This window comes from Betta splendens, chromosome 1 (genome assembly GCF_900634795.4).
Source record: "Betta splendens chromosome 1, fBetSpl5.4, whole genome shotgun sequence".
NCBI classification, from domain to species: domain Eukaryota; kingdom Metazoa; phylum Chordata; class Actinopteri; order Anabantiformes; family Osphronemidae; genus Betta; species Betta splendens.
The window spans coordinates 19,830,535-19,849,301 of record NC_040881.3 but is presented as its reverse complement, the minus strand read 5'-3'; the positions used below and the strand labels follow the sequence as shown (position 1 = coordinate 19,849,301).

The following is an 18,767-nucleotide window of genomic DNA, read 5'->3' as shown; positions in this document are numbered from 1 at the left end:
AGTAACAGTAGCTGTAGGATGATCTGAACCAAAGAAAATCCGTCTCTCACAGTGTGTTATTACTATTTTTCACCACACATTTTAAAATCATTAATTTTGTTCTCATTGTTTTTCTCTCTTACTTTCTATTAATCTTAATCAGAGTCTATCATGGAGTGTCCTCAGAATTGCCATGGAAATGGAGATTGTCTCTCAGGATTATGCCACTGCTTCCCAGGGTTTCTGGGCCCTGACTGCTCTCGAGGTAAACACACAGACAGTCATAGACAGGGGGTGTGACCTGTGCTCTTTTCTGTTCTGTTGTGTATTGTTTTAATACATTTATGAACCTATGTAAACACTCTTATCACCGTCGGTTTCAAATGCAGCATTTACAGAACATTATGCAAATGCATAAATCTCTGTTCTTGGATCAGAGATTTTTTATGATTGATACAGACACAAGTTAGAAAAGGTTACATCATTTATTAAAAGGGTTTTTAATCTTCAGAGATTTTTCTCAACAGCTGCAAACCTGTGACACAGATGTTTGATGTGAATGTTTAAATAGGTGGATTGTTTTGTTGAGCTTTCTCTCATTTCTTATATTTTTCTTATCATCACTTTTTGATTTGATAATGTACTAGAAGAATCTACACTCAGTTTACACTCTGCGTGGTAAATGCCTGAATATTGCATTAAACACTATTTTTGGGACTGGCGTCTATGGCTGTAAGGACTGTCACAAGCTGCTGTCAGGTCATAAATTGGTCAGAGTTTAGATCACCTTGGTGCTGTTTATCAATCCTGCCAAATTTGCATAGCACACATACTGTAGGCCTTGACTGGGGGCATGTTTGCGTGAGGAAGAGGTTAACATGCTCTTACAGCCATCTTCTTTCATGCCTTTGTTCCAGCTGCCTGTCCAGTGCTGTGCAGTGGTAATGGCCAGTACTCCCGTGGCCGCTGCCAGTGCTACAGTGGCTGGAAAGGGACGGAGTGTGATGTGCCAGTGAACCAGTGCATCGACATCCACTGTGGCGGACATGGCATTTGCATCATGGGAACCTGTATCTGCAACACCGGTTACAAAGGCGACAACTGTGAGGAAGGTACGAAGAATAAAAATAACACAAGACATGCAACACAAAATGTGCTTTGCTACACATGAAGACTGTAGACTTTGTATTTAAATGGACGACAGGGAGGCAAACATGACTGCATGCTTTCATAGGACTTTATATGACAAATACAAGCCTGCGTCATGAAGTGTTTACTGTGTAACTGTAGTTTTTCATACACAGTCAACAACCTGATCTTAATTATCCTTTTTATTATATTCATCTGATGTTTTAGTAACACCAATTGTTATTGATTAAACTATAACGTAGGCTCAACACCTGTGACACGTTAAGGGCAATATTTAGATGTTTCTTTTAAATAAAAATAAAATAATGGTCCTAAAGAGGTTATTCTCTAGGCAATTAACAAAAATCTAACATCCTCCATTTGATTATGGGGCCTGTTAATTTTTTTTTATTCTTTTCAGGTACAGACACGTTTCAATTTTAAATTTTCAAGTTTAATACATACGTCTTCTATCCACTGTACTGTGTGTGTGTTTTAGGACATGGATGCACATTGTGTGTTTTGGCTTCATTCTTTTGACATGTCTGCTTTAGTTATTCTTGTATAATTAATAATTATTATTTTTCTTCATACACTTCACAAATGTATAAAATGTGTAATTACTTAACTCTTGTTTTTTTTTGTTCAAGACAACACTTGATTTTGAGTTCATAAAGCTAAAAACTGTTACTGAACATCAAATGTAATAATTAATAATACAAAATAATTAATCATAAAATAGTATTTATATAAAACAATAAGGGCGGCACGGTGGTGCGGTGGGTAGCACTGTTGCCTCACAGCAAGAAGGTTCTGGGTTCGATTCCCGGAGGCGGCCCTGGTGCCTTTCTGTGTGGAGTTTGCACGTTCTCCCCGTGTCTGCGTGGGTTCTCTCTGGGTTCTCCGGCTTCCTCCCACAGTCCAAAGACGTGCATTAGGTTGATTGGCTTCTCTCCATTGCCCGTAGGTGTGAGTGTGTGAGTGAATGGTTGTTTGTCTATGTGTTGCCCTGTGATGGACTGGCGACCCATCCAGGGTGTACCCTGCCTCTCGCCCGTAGCCAGCTGGGATAGGCTCCAGCACCACCCGTGACCCCGCACTAGGGAGTAAGCGGTTAAGAAGATGGATGGATGGATGGATAAAACAATAAATAAATTTTTGCCCAAGCAAATTTTTGTTTAAAATAAAAATACATTTTCAGTTTCATTTATTATTACTTTTGTCAGTTTCAAGTTATTTCCATGACGACTGTAGGGGAACAGTTCTGTCCATGCATGTACAGTCGGTAACTCTAACCTGTGCGGCAGAATGGAAAACAGGGATCCACAATAACACTCCTACTGTTGACAGTTTGTTGGCTTAGAAGCTTTACTTTTTCTATACACACTTCACTAATTCAATTTGCATTGATCAGTACTGATCTACTCAACACATACTGTACTACACAAACTAGCTTTAATGCTGCATTTAAACCTAGTAACATCAAACATTCAGGAATGATGGCCGAATCACGTTAAAGACCAGGAGATGGTGATGCTTTAGTAGATGTTAACTCCCTCCCTTCATTTTCTTGTTCCAGTCGACTGCATAGACCCCAGCTGTTCGGCCCATGGTGTGTGTATACAGGGAGAGTGTCACTGTCAGCCAGGCTGGGGTGGAGCCAGCTGTGAAATCCCCAAAGCCATGTGTCCGGACCAATGTTCGGGTCATGGAAAGTATAATGCAGAGAGCAGCAGCTGTACCTGTGACCAGAACTGGACTGGAGCAGACTGCTCTCTAGGTGTGTATGATGCTTGTTTAAATGGTGATGTGCAGATTTTCTTCCAGTGTAATCTTCTACATACAACATGAACCATGTACCTTCAGAACCTGGCTGGGAGTTTGGAAGAGAACTCTGCTCACATTGAGGCATCTGTTATCATCAGGCAAAGTCTTCAACAAACTGTAGCTAGAAGCTAAACCACACAGATCATTAAGATCAATGGATCAATTCTTCAACTGCAGCCAATGAAGAGTAGCTAAAATACACATATTATGGCGTCAGGATGACTTGTAGTGCATTACACACAGAATGACTCAGGAGTCCAGTAACATTTATAAGTGGCAGATAATGTTACTGGACAATTCTGTGGCTCAGAAAAACATTCAGTTAGAGTCTAAAGTTTGAAGCTCTATTTGAATATAATGAGTTCTAATTATTCTAGGTGCATTATGATTAAATGTAGGGAAAGCCTCTCTGAACAGACAGAATTCATCTGCCTCAAACAATAAGGTACATTTGTGCAGTGAGTTAGGGAGTTTGAAAATGTTACACACAGGAAAGACAAACATGTTTTGCCTTTTTTCCAGTGTTCCAGATATAATTCAACACTATTTACAGTACTTCATTTAAATTAAACCTTTCTTACTCTTGCTTTTACACAAGTGTATGGCTATTAGCATTAAAAGAACATTTCCCTCTGTAAACCTGGTAGGGAACACAAATGACTTCCATCTAGACTCATGGCACAAATTAATATTTACAGGACCACAGAGCCTGTTGTCAAAACGTAGCTTGTTACTTACTATTATGTTTTGATAGATGACATCCTAACAGAACATGAGGTTTAGGCATTTACTGATATATTACTTAGCGCAGGAAACAAACTGGTTGGTGTAATATCACCACCTTTCCAGCAGGTGGCGGTGTTCAGCTGTCATTGCAATCTATAGTGGAGGAGTTTTTTTCTGCCAACTAGTCACAATGTGAGCTCTAGAGGGCTTTGAGGTTGGTGTTTATTTATACTAGAACAAAATGCGAAGGGCTGCTAATGCACAGGAAGAGACTGAGGTTGACTTCAAACAAGTTCAAAGCCACACTAGAGAAGTTGAAAAGGAGGAAGAACATCTAGATGAATGCTTTAGATCAGCCAAAGCTAAAAAGAATATTCTCTGCCAGAAACTTGAGTGTTTCCTCCAAATCAAAGACAACCACAAAGACACCCAGAGGCTGTGAGTTAAGTGGCTTCTTTCTCCAGACTGATCCAAGTGAAGGTTACCTCACAGGCCTAGTCTGCATACTGCACAGGGAATAAGTCAGACTCTGGAAAAACATAATTTCAGTTCATGGGAAATGTAGATGGTCTCAGATTCCAGGTCTTCAGCTCAGTTTACCCCTTTCTCCATATTATCCAGCTTCATCTGCGTTGAGGCAAGGGTGGAACTCTCAAATGATCACTAGCTGTAAATTGTGCTGCCACAATTGTTCCTCAGTTTCTCACCACATTTGGTTAATAGAACTGTAAGGTCACTATGCAATGTTTAGAATGTGGATGCAATGGACACATTACAGCAGGTTATGACCCAGACAATGTAGTAGAGCCTAAGATACATCATGGCGGCATGGAGGAACAGGCTGCTTTGACCTCAGTTGCAGCAAATTCATCATGGAAAATGATGTGTGCAATCCTAAAACCAGAGCAACAGGGTCTGGAAAGTCAGCTCTGGTTCACAATGCAGTCCTGATGCTTAAAAATGCAGCCATCATAGTCTCTCTCTGCACAGCGTTGAGCACTGGCTGGGTTATAGTGGGTGAAGACAAGCCTGTGAATTACCCTTTTGCCTCAAGTCACAAGTATTAGACACACAAGTACCATTACTGCAGTTTGCAGTAGGTGTGTACATCTAACTATGGCTTGTACATGTGCCACCTGTAATATGTCTTATGTATGGAGACCTAAGAGAAAATGCAGAATATCATTGGTTTCTTCATAGTTTTATAGTTCTTCATAGTTCCTGGCACACTGCCTGATGGAAGATGGCATGTTGTGCGATGATTGTTTTCTGTCTCTAGATTAAGTGTAAGAGCAGAGTGGTAACAAGTGAAACTTGATGCTAGTTAGCAACTGGGGAGACGGACCAGAAGTAATTAAGTGATGCAGAGACAGAGAAGAGACATATAATACAGATGCTAAACACAGCAATGGGTTACGTCCTTATTTACCAGTATAAACCGTACTTAATTACCTAATAACTTTAGAACCAATTAAGCCAATTAAACTGGAACCTGCATATGTTTCAGACCCCCTCCTCCTAAAACATCTGCTCCTAAACTTTACATTTTTGTCTTTGATATGAGTACATGTGTTTAAAATGTGTTTTTGCATTGCTTGTACAAAAATGTTTTTCTCTCTCTGACCAACAGAGGTTTGTGAAGTGGACTGTGGGAGTCACGGTGTGTGCTACGCTGGGGCATGTCGCTGTGAGGAGGGATGGACAGGAACTGTGTGCAACCAGAAGGCCTGCCACCCACTGTGCAACAAGAATGGCGTGTGCAAAGAGGGCAAGTGTGAGTGTGACCAGGGATGGACGGGGGAGCACTGCAATATTGGTGAGTAGATCAGACACAAACATAGACCCACCTGCATTACAAAACAATGTTTAGAAGGGAAATTGACCAAAAGGCACAAACGTGCTTGGAATTCTTTTTTTTTTAAATAAATATATTATACAACACATAACCTGTATGGGTTGCTGAAGATGTTAGCATCATGTTACCATGTTAAGTCAGTTTCATTTTAGCAAACTGCTCAAAGTGCTTCATTCCCACTTCAAAGCAAAGTGACCAACGTTACTGTATATGACAGATAGAAAAAGACTGTGCACACTCCAGAAATAAGAGGAAGAAACCTCAGCAGTAACAATAACAATAGTCTTCAAGTATGTGAAATTCTTCTCAGAAACAGAAACAGGCATCAGCACACGCAGGGGTAAGTGTAGAAAATTTTGCAGCACAGATTGGCCACATGTTAGAATAATGTCTGTAGACAGTGATCAGCAGGCGCCCACAGCAACATACCGTAGGAAAAACACATGTTGCACAACATGTTGGCCTTATACTGATTTAGTGGATGCCTTAGTCATTATGGATCATTTTGGACTTTCTAATGGAACTATACTGTGTTTATCATATGTGAAACAGTCTCTCATTACAATCAAGACACAGTTAGAATTTTTTTCATGATGTAAGGATTACATAACAAGCAGACTTAATACTGAACCATAGCGTTAGTACAGGATAAACTGACACACCGAACTGGGCAGAAGGTTTGTAGGGGGTGGTCCTTATCAGCCACAACTTCAAGCTTCACAATGCTTTATTCATAATCATAAATGAAAGACATCTATTCCGGAACATGATATGACACTTTTGCTTGACCTGAATGCCTCAAACACTAATCTGAGATATAACATATAAACTATAAATATTAAAGATCACCTGTTTTCCTTTTTCCTTCTTTGACTGTATATTTACTCTTATTCTCTTACCTGGTAGACCATAGTGAGCGTTTGTAACCTGCTGCCCTCGCTGGTTGTAGTTTCGTTCTTGTTTTTTCTGAACTACATGCTTCCTCTTTATCTTTGTGTCTTTATAAAAGCTCACAATCCGGATATTAAAGTAAAAGGTACTGTATCGTTTTCTCTTGTTTTCCTCATTACTAGCATCTTCTTCTTCTCCTCATCGTTTTCTGTTTTCTTAATGTGCTGTGGAGCTGTGGCTTCATCAGCAATAGGTTCTTTTATCTATGCATTTATTAAAACAGATTTGTTTTATATGGAAAGGATTTGTCATTGTCTTCATCAGTTTCCTGCTCCAGTGACACCTTTTATTGTTGTTTTGAACGATTCAGAATAGAGATGTTGTATGATTTCACACATGCAGTGCTCAACCTGACATTACCCGTTTGAGGCGCGTTCTCACTTTGTTGAGATGCATCCACATTATTAACAAAGGAACTTTATCAATCCTTGTGTTTTTCTATGCCCCAGTCAACTCAGATTTCTAACAGACTTTCAGTAGGACTTGGTAGCTTGCTGGAAAAGGTTAATGTGATGTCTGTTCAGGAAATCTCGGGAGTTTTTAAAAACACCTGTAGCTCAATTAAATGTCTGATTGCACTGTGTGGTATTAGATTATAGTAGGACCGGTTTTAAGTAGTGGTAACTGCTCTTAACTAGTTGGCTAAGATACCACAGAGGCAGAGAATCAGTAACTACTACTGCTCACAATGTAAACAATCCTCAAACATGCTGTAGCTTAGCCATCAGTAATAAAGTGGACTTTTTAGATACTAAAAATATGCAAGAGTATTTTTGTTCTATGGAGCTTTAAATATATTTAAACACTGAAACCTATACAAAGTCTGGGAGTGAAAAAAGAAAAGCTAATGTCTCTTTTGCATACTGTATGATAAAGGCAAGCACCTAATTATGTTGTTTAAAATGACCTGTTGTGCTTTAACTCTAGGTAATGCCTATTAATATCTTTTGTCTATCTGTACATTAAGGTGTTTGCTGTCTGACTTCAGACCTGTTCACACTAACACCACATGAGTTAATTCACAATGTACTTTGCAGTTGTAACCCTCACATTGTCCAGTTCTGAGGCACATGCGCATTTCTGATAATACTACAGTTTTTTTTTTTACAAACAGTATGTGTTTGAACCGCACATAAGCTGTATGAAGACAGATGTGACTGAAGCACATTGTGTAGCAGTAATAATAGAAGCTCCTCTTTGTCTTTATCTATGTCAATGCACTCCCGTGACCCCAGCACCTCCCTCTTCTTCCCTTGGCTGCCATTTCCATCTGTCAATCACAGAGAGTATATTTGGCAGTACTGCTTTTGTTTCGATTTACTTTTTCCCTAATTTTCCTCCCTCTCTTCCTGGTGCCCTCTCCCATTCTCAGGATATAAAGGTAATTCATAAGAATGTAACAAGGCCTTATTGTCCCAAAATTTAATCACATCATATTTTTCAATTTCAATTTTTTTGTGTATTTCTCAGTCTGTCAAACTGTCTTTCAATCCTGGTTCTCCGTGTTTTTGGTTTTGCATTTCTGTATTGTTTTCTTCCTTCTACTATTATTTATGCATTCTCATGTTATGTTTTTTTGGTTACGTTATTATTTTCCCTTTTTCAAAACAAAGGTGTTACAGATGACGATGCACACAAACACATACACACAAAATGAAACTACAAGAAAAAATAAGGCCCAAACCCAACGTGTGTGACTCCTGTTTGTCTTGCATCCAGAAGCCTGATGTGTGTGTTGAGTTAGTCTTTAATCTGTCTCCTCCTCCTCACAGCCCCTCTTTCTGTCTCTACCTTCATTCCTTATTCTGTCTCTCCAGCTGTATTATGCTTGACCCTGATCCTCACTGTTTAATCGGTCTCTCTGGTTGCCAGCCTCACTGTCTATCTTGTGAACGGGAATGTCACACAGAGGCATAAAGTATAGTCTTTGGAGGCATACAGTCCAAAACACTGTGTTCTCGCTATACTTTGTGCACTGTGTATCTGTGTACCTATTGTGTTTTCACATGGATTTCAATTACTTTGTCTTTTCTTTTTTTTTCCACACTACCTAAAAAAATAAGTAGTTTTTAAATAATACCAAATAAATAATAACAGTCTATTTGAAAAACCCAGGCTCAGACACAATCATTGACTATTTTCCTATGAACTTTGCTTTTGTTTGTATTCATCATAATATTATGAACCAATAGAAATTTCCATTGCTTCCAGATGAAAAAAGATTAGAGTAGAACCATGAACTATTTGCCCATTGAAGCCGTTTTGGCTTTAAGCTGCCTTTGTGGTTCATGTGAAACTACAAGCTCAGTACATTTCACCGAAGGCTGACTGCGTGTCTGTCTGTCTGTCTGTCTGTCTGTCAGTGTCTCTTACATGTCAGTTAATGTATTTATTTGTTCTATTTATATACTTACTTGTCTTTCAGTCATTTTGTTCGAGAAAGATTTATCACACGAGGTGACAAGTCTTTATAGGCATCAGGATTTTATACATATGAATTTTTGAAGTTTGAACTTTTTGGACTAAAGCTGCTGAAAACCAGCATTTTGTGCAGCCAGGTGATGGCGTCTTTACATGTACAACATCGATACCAAAAACAAGATATGAGCTTCTGAAACAGCATGTAGAGCATTACATATATTTACTGTGCTGAAAACTGGAAGATGTTTGTTGATGAACTGATGAAAGACAAGAACAATATAACTCTTATAACAACGTACATATACATATTTAAATAGCAGCAAGTGTAGTCATGCTAATGTATCACAACTTTTAAACTATTGTAAATAGTATTTATTCTTAATCCAAGAAATAACATTGAATTCCAGCTGTTTTAAAGTCTAATTTGTTTGATTTCATATCTAGATTGCTCATTCTTAATGTGCATTGTCTGAATTGTCTTTGGCTGAGCCAACAACAGATGCACCTAGTGCAAGTCTAAAGCCTAAATTTACACCACTATGCAGTATGGACCACAACTACACCATCACATCACTGGAATTTAATTGGGAATGTTTCTGAATATTAGCATTTATTTGAACATGGGTGTAATTGGATATGTGCACTTTAGTTCAATCAATACAACCTTCATACACAATTTTAACCTAAAGGAGGAAAGTAGCTTATAGTATGTATTTTCTCTGAAATTCTTTCCAGCAGTAATGAGCTCATACTTTTTTAATGATTACATAGACTGCATACCTACATGGCCTGCTTCGGATTTCGGTGCTTTTAGTAGTCATGTCCTAGATTTTTCATGGTAGCTTGAGTGCTATTTCAGAGGCCTTTCCAAGTTGAAGGAGAAAATGACATTGAAAATGATGTGAAAATGGTTGGTTCAAAATTAAATGTCTTTTCTCATCTTTCAGAGCTTTAGCACAAAGCTGCCTTCAAAAATTGATATTGGTTGAAGCCAGTTCCCCCTGACCCAACGCCAGTGTTCGCATTCCTTTACCTCCTCTAACTTTGTCTGTTCCTGTGCTCAGAGGGTTGTCCTGGACTCTGTAACAACAACGGCCGATGCACTCTGGAGACCAGCGGCTGGCACTGCATCTGCCAGTCAGGGTGGAGGGGAGCCGGGTGTCACGTAGCCATGGAAACAGTCTGCACGGATGGAAAGGACAATGAAGGAGGTACATGTGTTTAACTGTTCAGCATGTGAATTTGACACTCCCCTGCCTGATTGGAAGCTGTCTAGTTTACAACTTCTCTGTTTTCTAATTATTCTCACTTTCTACTGGGCAGCGACCAATTTAGTTGTTGTTCTAGTTCTTTCATTTTGTGTAGCTCATTGTTTGTGACAGATGGTATATCATACCTGGTAATAATATACTTTGCATGAGACCCAGTGAATGGGGTGCTAAGTTTTAAATTACTGAGCTACTTTGAAGGTCATGGCACAGCATTCACTGAATGCACACGAGCGGAAGAAGGGAGTTGCATTCATATCCTCCTTGTTATTATATTATATTATATTATATTATATAATATAATATTATATTATATTATATTATATTATATTATATTATATTATATTATATTATATTATATTATATTATATTATATTATATTATATTATATTATATTATATTATATTATATTATATTATTACGTTACATTTATTTATTTAAATCTGCTTTTAACCTCGGTATACTAGTTATCTAATCTGCCCTTTATTTAGAAAATTCTTGGAAACATTATTTCAAGGTAGCTATGTGACCACCTGCATAGGGTTAACACCAGTGTGAAGATTTCTAGTCAAGATTTAGATCCATCATAGAGCAGAGAAATAGCTCTGGTCAGAGACATTAATGATCTTCTCTTAGCTTCAGGCAAAGGTCTAGTTTCTAGCATTGGAATAAAAAAAAAACAGTGCTGGAATGGTTTACATTTTTTTATCTGAACAGTTTCCAATTGTTTTTGCTAATGACAAATCTTCCATAAACTGTGAGCACAACAATTCGCTTTGGAGTTCAGCAGGGTAAACTCTTAAAATATTTCTTGAGATGGCATTTGTTGTGGTTTGGTGCTATATAAATAAAACTGAACTGAACTAAATTCAGCTTTTTGCAGTCAAGTCAAGAATATGTTCAACCAGCATACAGTATTTTAAAAATTCTGGCTTAATCCCTTATTTTGATTTAACAGCAAACCTCTCTGAGCCTTTGTTTGCATTTTGGCTTTATTAAAACAGTGATGTGGTGCAACATCTCAAAGGGACAGGCTTGAAAGGAGAGTAGCAATGATCTGCAGCTCCCTCTCCTCTTGGGGGGGAGAGTTGATGTGTTGTGTAAATTCCTAAACCACCTTTTTTGGGTTAGCTCTATTAAAGCCCTTGGCCTCAATGAGAGTGGCTTTACATTTTATGTTGCTTAGCCTGAGGTTGGAAGTAGCCTCATGGGAAGTTGAGTCTTACACTTACAATATGTACTCCGCCACTGAGAAATGTTAGAAACATGCACATGAACAGCCAGGAAAGAGAGAAAGAGAGCGAGCGAGCGAGAGAGAGAGAGAAAAATCAGGTAATGTATTTATTTTATCAAATCTATAGTATGATGATTTCCTCATACCTTAGTTCATCATGCTATTAATGTCCTTTTAAAGAGTGTGTGTGGAAGCAGGTAAAATAATATTTAACAAAGTGTTTTTACTTAGCATTAAGGCCACCATCGACAGCAGATCCACTGAATGCCAGCCATAGCCCTGGTGTGTTCCATTATTATTCGTCTAAGAAGCAACTTGCATGGCACTAAATAAATAAGCGTCAACAGAAACATTGAAACATTCCGCTTTATCAACTCCTGGCTTCCTCGCTCCTCACTGCTCTGCCTCTCTGGCTCCCTGTGCTTTGCTTATCCCTCTCCTTCTGATCTCGCTTTGAATTCTGTCTGTTCAGTAGCAGATTCGGTTCCATTGCAGCTTTTCATCATTTCCCACCCCTACAGTTTGACTGCAGAACATAAAACTGAGCAGCATCAGCCCAGTGCAGTAATACAACCTTTTTAGTAGGTCATTGTTCCATAGCTCCATGTCCAGCTGTGTTTCAGGTAATTATATTAGCTCTGTCTTAGCCGTTTTTTAATTTTTTGTTGAATAAATCCTGTATTAATAAAATTTTCTGCCTCAAGCTTCCACTCATGTTTAAGATTAAGTTTAATTGATAAATATTGCTGCATTGATGTTTATGCTAATTGTTAAATATTCTGAACTTGTGTAATTATTTGTGTGTATTGTAGACGGTTTGGCTGACTGTATGGATCCAGACTGCTGTTTGCAGCCATCATGCCAGAACCAGTTATACTGCAAAGGATCACCTGACCCGGTTGAGGTTCTGAGCCACTCCCAGTCCTCACTGGGTCCTCAGCAGGTAAGTGTCTCTGATAGAAATATCATGAAATTAGGATCATAGCTGTCTTTTTCTGGTGAAGACTGACATTGAGAACAGAACTAAAACTAAGCAGGTCAATCTAAATGCATTTTCTTTTATTTTCTCAGGCTTCTAGGTCATTCAATCAGCGTATTCACTTCCTGGTTGGTGCTGAATCTACTCATGTTATCACCGGAGATAGTCCTTTCAATAAAAGGTAATTGTGTCTCATGAACATTACATTTTTAATAACTCCATTCAGTAATTGTGCCACTGCTGTAATTTCCATTTAGTCAATTGCTTGGAAATCATTAAAACTTTTGCTGGGAGAGCTACAGTGTAATGTGTCACAGTGTGACAGGACCCAGTAAAATCTCTGAACCCAAACTCAGTTTAAAAAGTTTATTAAATAAAAAAAGCAATGGCAGAGCCCAGTGAGACATGCTCTTCAGCACTAGAGCTCTATTACAGGCACACAGGGGAATTAGTAGGAGGCAGAATGTTTCTTATAATCAATAAGTTATCAGTAATGTCCGGACAGCTTGAGCTGGTATGATGGAAAGCAACTTTTATCTACAAGCTGCTTCATCTGACGTTGTAGGACGTTTTCATCTGTAGCACCACTGTCTTTCTCCATAATCTCCATAAGCAGAAGATTGTTTTTCATGCTTTTTTGTCATTATGTGCTGCTAGCTGGGCCGTATCCTCTAACAGGGATTGTACAGTTCTTTTCAGAGCCTCTTCTCTCGGTGGTGAGAGAGACGACCTGGTGCTGGCTGAAATCCAAAATTCTATATTACAAAACTGTTATAGATTAGTGTGTTTTATGCTTATGTTGTCAGATAATCTAGTGGACTTCTAATTGCTTGCCGCCTTGCTGAATTCTCACAGTCTCATTTGTTCTCACAGCACCTGTTATCACTCTTTATGCTCATGAAGCTTGTACTGCTACTGCTGGGAATGAATGTGGAGTAGGAAAGGGTTACGGCTTTCACTGGTTGGTGTGGGGTGTCTTTGTTGGAAAGCCAAATCTTCAAGATTCAGATTGCAGAAGGATCTGACATCAATAAATCGAGGTTTCAGCTGAAGGAACTGTGGCATCCAGCTCCTGGGAGAAAAATGGAGGAGGCTGGTACCCAGATGGATGGGTGTTCTATTCATACATAGTCCAGAAGAGGTTCTAGGACCATCAGAGACTGTCTTTTTTTTCTTTTTGGGTCAGAAGGAGTATATAAGAAATACATATACTGTTTTGATTAATGGTTTGTTTAATGTTTTAATTGGTCCATCCTAAATATGTGTTATGTTGCTGTATTGGTGGACAGGTTGAGTTTGTGCGTGTGTGTGCGGGGGGGGGGGGGGGGGGGCAGCAACCAGCTGCTGGAACCAAGCAAGACAATTAAGCAAACAATAGGCACAAAATAAATAAGTAGGGATGTGCCTTAAGCTGGAAGTTGGTGCGTAAACAATGCCACTTGTGAAAGCCAGAGTGATGGTAGGAGCTCTCTGCCTCCGCTCCCCAGAGACAGGCACACACCAACCCTCCAAATGGCCCTACTCTGGCACCAGACTGCCGGTCCTAGCAGCCACTACACCTCAACTGCAGGGGACCCATGCGGTCAAGCCAGAATTAACCAGTCCCACTGCCCGCGCAGGCCGGCACTCCCAACCATCAGGCACCCTCCCACCAACGCGCCAGACACGGCGCAGCACCCGAGCTCCACGGGTGCTGCGCCGTGGAGCTCCCTACCTGAAAATGGAATCAGTTACTGTAGAGTGTAGTTTTGTTTATTGAGTAAAGCTTATTTTCCTTTTAGTTTTCCAGTTCATGAGGATGATTTTCTTTCTTAAGCACTTTCTCTGAAAGTGCTTATTTTATGATTTACTGATTTTGCCCATATTTCAGTAATCCCTTCATGCTGTCTTATTGCTGCAGCTAGAGGTTCAATAAATATTGCAAATAATGATGGAGAAAGTGGACAGCCCTGTCTGATCCCTCTATGCAGATTAAACCTTGGTGAGATCTGACTATTTGTTCTGACTGTGGTGTTTGCTGAGCTGTATAATATTTGGATCCAGTCTATGAATGAGTTCCCAATGCCAGATTTATGTAGAGTGGCTAAAATAAAACTTCCATTTTACTCTATCGAAAGCTTTTTCTGCATCTAAGGAGACAATGGTTGACTGTTTATGGGTGGTGACATAACCAATTTTTCCTGGTTTTTGTAGCAGGCTTATGAAGGCTGAATTCATATGTTTAACTTCAGCTATCATTTTGTAGAAGCTCCTATAAAAATCAGTTGGGAATTCATCTGGCCCTGGAGCTTTTTTATTGGGCATCTCCTGCAGAGCTTTATGTAGTTCTGCCAAAGACAACAATGAGTCTAGAGTTGTGGTTTGTTCTTCCTTTAACTTTGGCAGTTCTAGTTTATTCAGAAACGTGTCTGTGGCTAAGGTGTATGGATCTTTTTGGAACGTATATAACTCTTGGTAAACGTTTTTAAGTTATTCTTTATTTCATGGGGCTCATGTGTGATGTTGCCTTTTCTAATAATTATTGAATAGATTGTTTCTTCCCTATCGTTTTTTAATTGGCTGGCTAAAAAATTAACACATTTGTTAGCGTGGTCAAAGTTCTCCCCACGTAACTGATTTATCTGAAACTGAGTTTTGTAATCAATTATATTATTTAATTTCAGTCATTCATTTTTTAGATTTCTTAGGTCTTCTAGGACATCATTGGTTGGAGAGGCATCATATTTAATCCCAGAGATTTAATTTTTTGTTCTAATTCATGTAACGCCCTTTTTTTTCTTGTGTGATAATATAATTATCACAATTAATAATTGTTTTCCATAAAGGTTGCCCACTCTCTCTTCACATAACTGACCCTGGTTGATGGTGTAACTGTCTTAATCAAGGAAACTGGTGCATAATCTGGTGCATGATCACTGATTGTGATAAAGTGAATATTGGCGTCAGAGACATTTTACAAAAATGTAATCTACTGTATACAGGAAAGTGGTGAACTGGAGACAAGAAGGTGTATTCCTTCGGGGTAGGATGAAAGGAACGCCATGTGTCACAGAGACCAAAGTCATCTATGTACTGTTTTAAGGTCTCTACTGATTGCCAGTTCCTGTTGCTCACAGCTTTGTTTAGCCTGTCCAACTCTGGGTTAAAGACTAAATTAAAGTCCCCTCCTACTATAACTTTGGAACCAGAGGGAGCAGACAGTGATGCGAAGAAGTTGTGAAAGAAAGAGGGGTCGTCAACATTAGGACCATACACACTAGCTATGCAATATTCAATGTTTCCTATCAGGATATTAATGATTATATATCTTCCTTCTGGATCTACAATAGTATCATTTTGAATAAAGTCTTAAATCTTTTTATTTATCAGGATGGCGACCCGTCTTTGTTTAGAATTGTAACTGGCTAAGTAAGCATGTGGGAACTGTGGTGATGCCAGAGTGTAACCTAGTTTTGGGAATATGAGTTTCATGTACTAAAGCAATGTCTGCTTGTAGGGTTTTCAAATGGGTAAATATTTCAAATCGTTTCTCCTTCCTATTGATTCCATGTACTGTACATTCCGAGTGACAATCTTTAGTGGTGTCATATCTTACCTGACGGCTGTGGATCACTAGTCTTGTGTGTGACTGAACTTAGTACCTGTGTATTCTGAGTTGTGTGTTATCTATGTATGTGCACGTGTTTCCTCTGTGCAGTAAATGTTTGTGTGTGGCTGCTGGAGGGCTACATAGCTGGCTGACTATGTGGGAGAAGAATAGAGAAGAGAAGGATGTATACAGTGTGGAGTGAAAGTAGGTGATGGAAAAAGAGTGAACGAAAGAAACATTAAAGTAGAAGGAAGGTGACGAGATGGATGAGCACTTTGCAAACTGTGAAGTGAGTGACATTAAAATGACAATAAACATTTAACTGAAACATCGGCATGAGAACGAGTTTGAATATTGGATGTAAAGTTATAACACTTATTTACCTGTTATTTTCCTGTATCAAACCATTTTTGTTACATACCACCCGCTAGTACAGCCATGCAATTTCTTCCCGGTCCCGGTAGAGCTCTTCGTTGACGTACAGTTTGTCGACGATTATGACAGCCCTGCAGCCTTCTGCCATGAACCTTTTAAGGACGGGGAACAGTCGGCGGCGGCGGTCGAGGATCTCCTTGGGGAACTGGTCATTGACACTGTAGTCGGTTACCTTCAGCTGTCTGCCTCGGCTCTTAACCGGTTCCTTCTGCTTAAACTCATGAAACTTGGCAACGATGGGTCGTGGGCGCTGGTCATCCGGTCGTCTTCCTTCCTGCCGATGAGCGCGATGAAACGCGACGCTGTCCACAATCAGCTGGAAGCGTCATCTGTTGCATCAAAAAGTTTTTAATTGTGGTTTCCGCGTTTTCGTCAGTCTGTTCTGCAATCCCAGAGAACACTAGGTTGTCTCTCATGCCGCGGCCTGCAGATCAATGATAGTCGCGGAGGGCGTGGAACTCTTTGTGGAGAACTTCCACTAGCACCAGAGGCACATCGAAACTTTCTAGTTTTTTTCTCTATGGACTCCAGGATATCCGTTATGTTTTTATCCACCGAGCCAGCTCCAGGTGAGTCAGACGGACAAAATCTTTTTCCCCATTACGGGACACACTCGTTCTTGGGTGGTATCCAGATTGGTAAGATGGTTGATTGTTTTTTGTAGCTATTTATATATTTATTGGCGGATAGTTTATCGAGCTGTTGTTTACTGCCGGTTGCGCTCCGCCTTGTTGAACTTCTCGCACTGTTCTCGCAGAGTCTTGCGTCCTCCTCAACTAAGCTGAGTCTTGATCTCCTGGTTTGCGCTTTCTGACCATTGAAAATGGACAGAAAGTAAAAGACAGAACAACAGACATACAGAGTGTCACCTTGGCTGATGACCGCTTGAATAGGAGAATTAAGCTTTCTACTGTGAGGATGGCTGTCATTTACTGAGAGGGTGAAAGGCTGATGACAAAAGGCACCAGGGTGTGTTCACTCTAATTTCTTTTGTAAATGTTATTTAATACATACTCTAATAATATTAACATTTCTCTGTTATTTCCATGTCTGCCTTTCTCTGCAGCTTGGTTTCAGTAATTCGGGGTCAGGTGCTGACAGCTGATGGAACGCCTCTGATTGGAGTCAATGTGACGTTTGTCCACTACGCAGAGCATGGATACACTGTAACACGCAAGGATGGCATGTGTGTATTTTTTTAATGTTTGTTTCAGCTGTATGTACTATTTGATTTTATTGGTACATCACCCTCAATTCTCAATGTACCTAGTTTTTTTCATTGTAGAAAGTAATAAACAGTAAAATAATATAATGTACAGTAAATTTAAATGATCCCTAAATTATTTAAGAAAAACTATTAATCCCTCACTTTTCCCCCAGTTCTATTATTCACATGATTTTTCAGCTGACAGCAGCTTTTGTCTCATTATTGATGCGTTGCAGGTTTGATATCCTGGCCAATGGTGGCGCTTCACTGACTCTGAGCTTTGAGCGTGCACCGTTCCTCACTCAGTACCGAACCGTGTGGGTGCCATGGAACGTCTTCTATGTGATGGACACACTGGTCATGAAAAAGGTGAGTGGTGTCATTGCTTTTTGTCTTCTGGTGTCATAGACATAGGCTATGAGGCTTAAACAAATTTTAAACTATAACAGATCTTTGAATGTTATTTTTATCTATTTCATGTACATGTTTCAGAACCACTCCTATTGTTTATGATATTTACGTTTCTTAAGTGACACCTTTTTTCACTAGCTGAGTAATGTACACAGTCTTTGAATGAATGAAGAGACTTATTGGCACCATCTCTGACTATTTCAGGAGGAGAATGACATTCCCAGCTGTGACCTGAGCGGTTTCATCAGACCTAGCCCTATCATTGTTGCTTCTCCTCTATCTACATTTTATAGAAGTTCAACGGAGGGTGGACCGATTATACCTGAAACACAGGTAAGAAATGCCACAGGATATTTTTTCTTTTTCTCTGTAGTTATAGTCCCAGGCAAAAGCTGGAGCAAAGAGGCACTCCTTATGTTTGTGGTACTGCTCAAGACTCAAAATGTTTTACAGGGAAAATATTTTGGGTTCCTTTTCAGAAACTCTTTACTCATGCGAAACAGTGGATCCTAGCAGTGAACATTCAAATATGTTTTCTGTATTACTTAATCAGGTTTTACAAGAAGAGACATCGATACCAGGCAGTGATCTAAAACTTGTCTACCTGAGTTCTAGAACTGCAGGATACAAACCTGTTCTGAAAGTCACCATGACACAGTCATCAATACCGTTCAACCTGATGAAGGTGAGACATCATGTGGTCAATACATGAGGTAGAGTGAGAGAAGTGGGCCCCTGTAAACGTACCAGTGCCAGT

General features: G+C 39.5%; 1 protein-coding gene across 9 annotated transcripts in view; it reads left to right on the top strand.

Moving 5' to 3' along the window:
• Positions 1–18,767, top strand: part of tenm3 (teneurin transmembrane protein 3) — a 132,856-nt gene that overhangs the window by 90,410 nt on the left and 23,679 nt on the right. For 7 of the 9 annotated variants that reach the window (XM_055511956.1, XM_055511953.1, XM_055511951.1 and 4 more), the window contains 12 exons: positions 143–244; positions 897–1,091; positions 2,687–2,887; positions 5,291–5,476; positions 6,525–6,551; positions 9,952–10,098; positions 12,202–12,332; positions 12,461–12,549; positions 17,459–17,578; positions 17,836–17,968; positions 18,215–18,343; positions 18,564–18,695. In XM_055511956.1, coding sequence (XP_055367931.1) covers positions 143–244; positions 897–1,091; positions 2,687–2,887; positions 5,291–5,476; positions 6,525–6,551; positions 9,952–10,098; positions 12,202–12,332; positions 12,461–12,549; positions 17,459–17,578; positions 17,836–17,968; positions 18,215–18,343; positions 18,564–18,695 — 1,592 coding nt within the window. The remainder of the gene's footprint in view (positions 1–142; positions 245–896; positions 1,092–2,686; positions 2,888–5,290; positions 5,477–6,524; positions 6,552–9,951; positions 10,099–12,201; positions 12,333–12,460; positions 12,550–17,458; positions 17,579–17,835; positions 17,969–18,214; positions 18,344–18,563; positions 18,696–18,767) is intronic. The other 2 variants (XM_055511947.1, XM_055511945.1) reach the window with 1 other exon arrangement.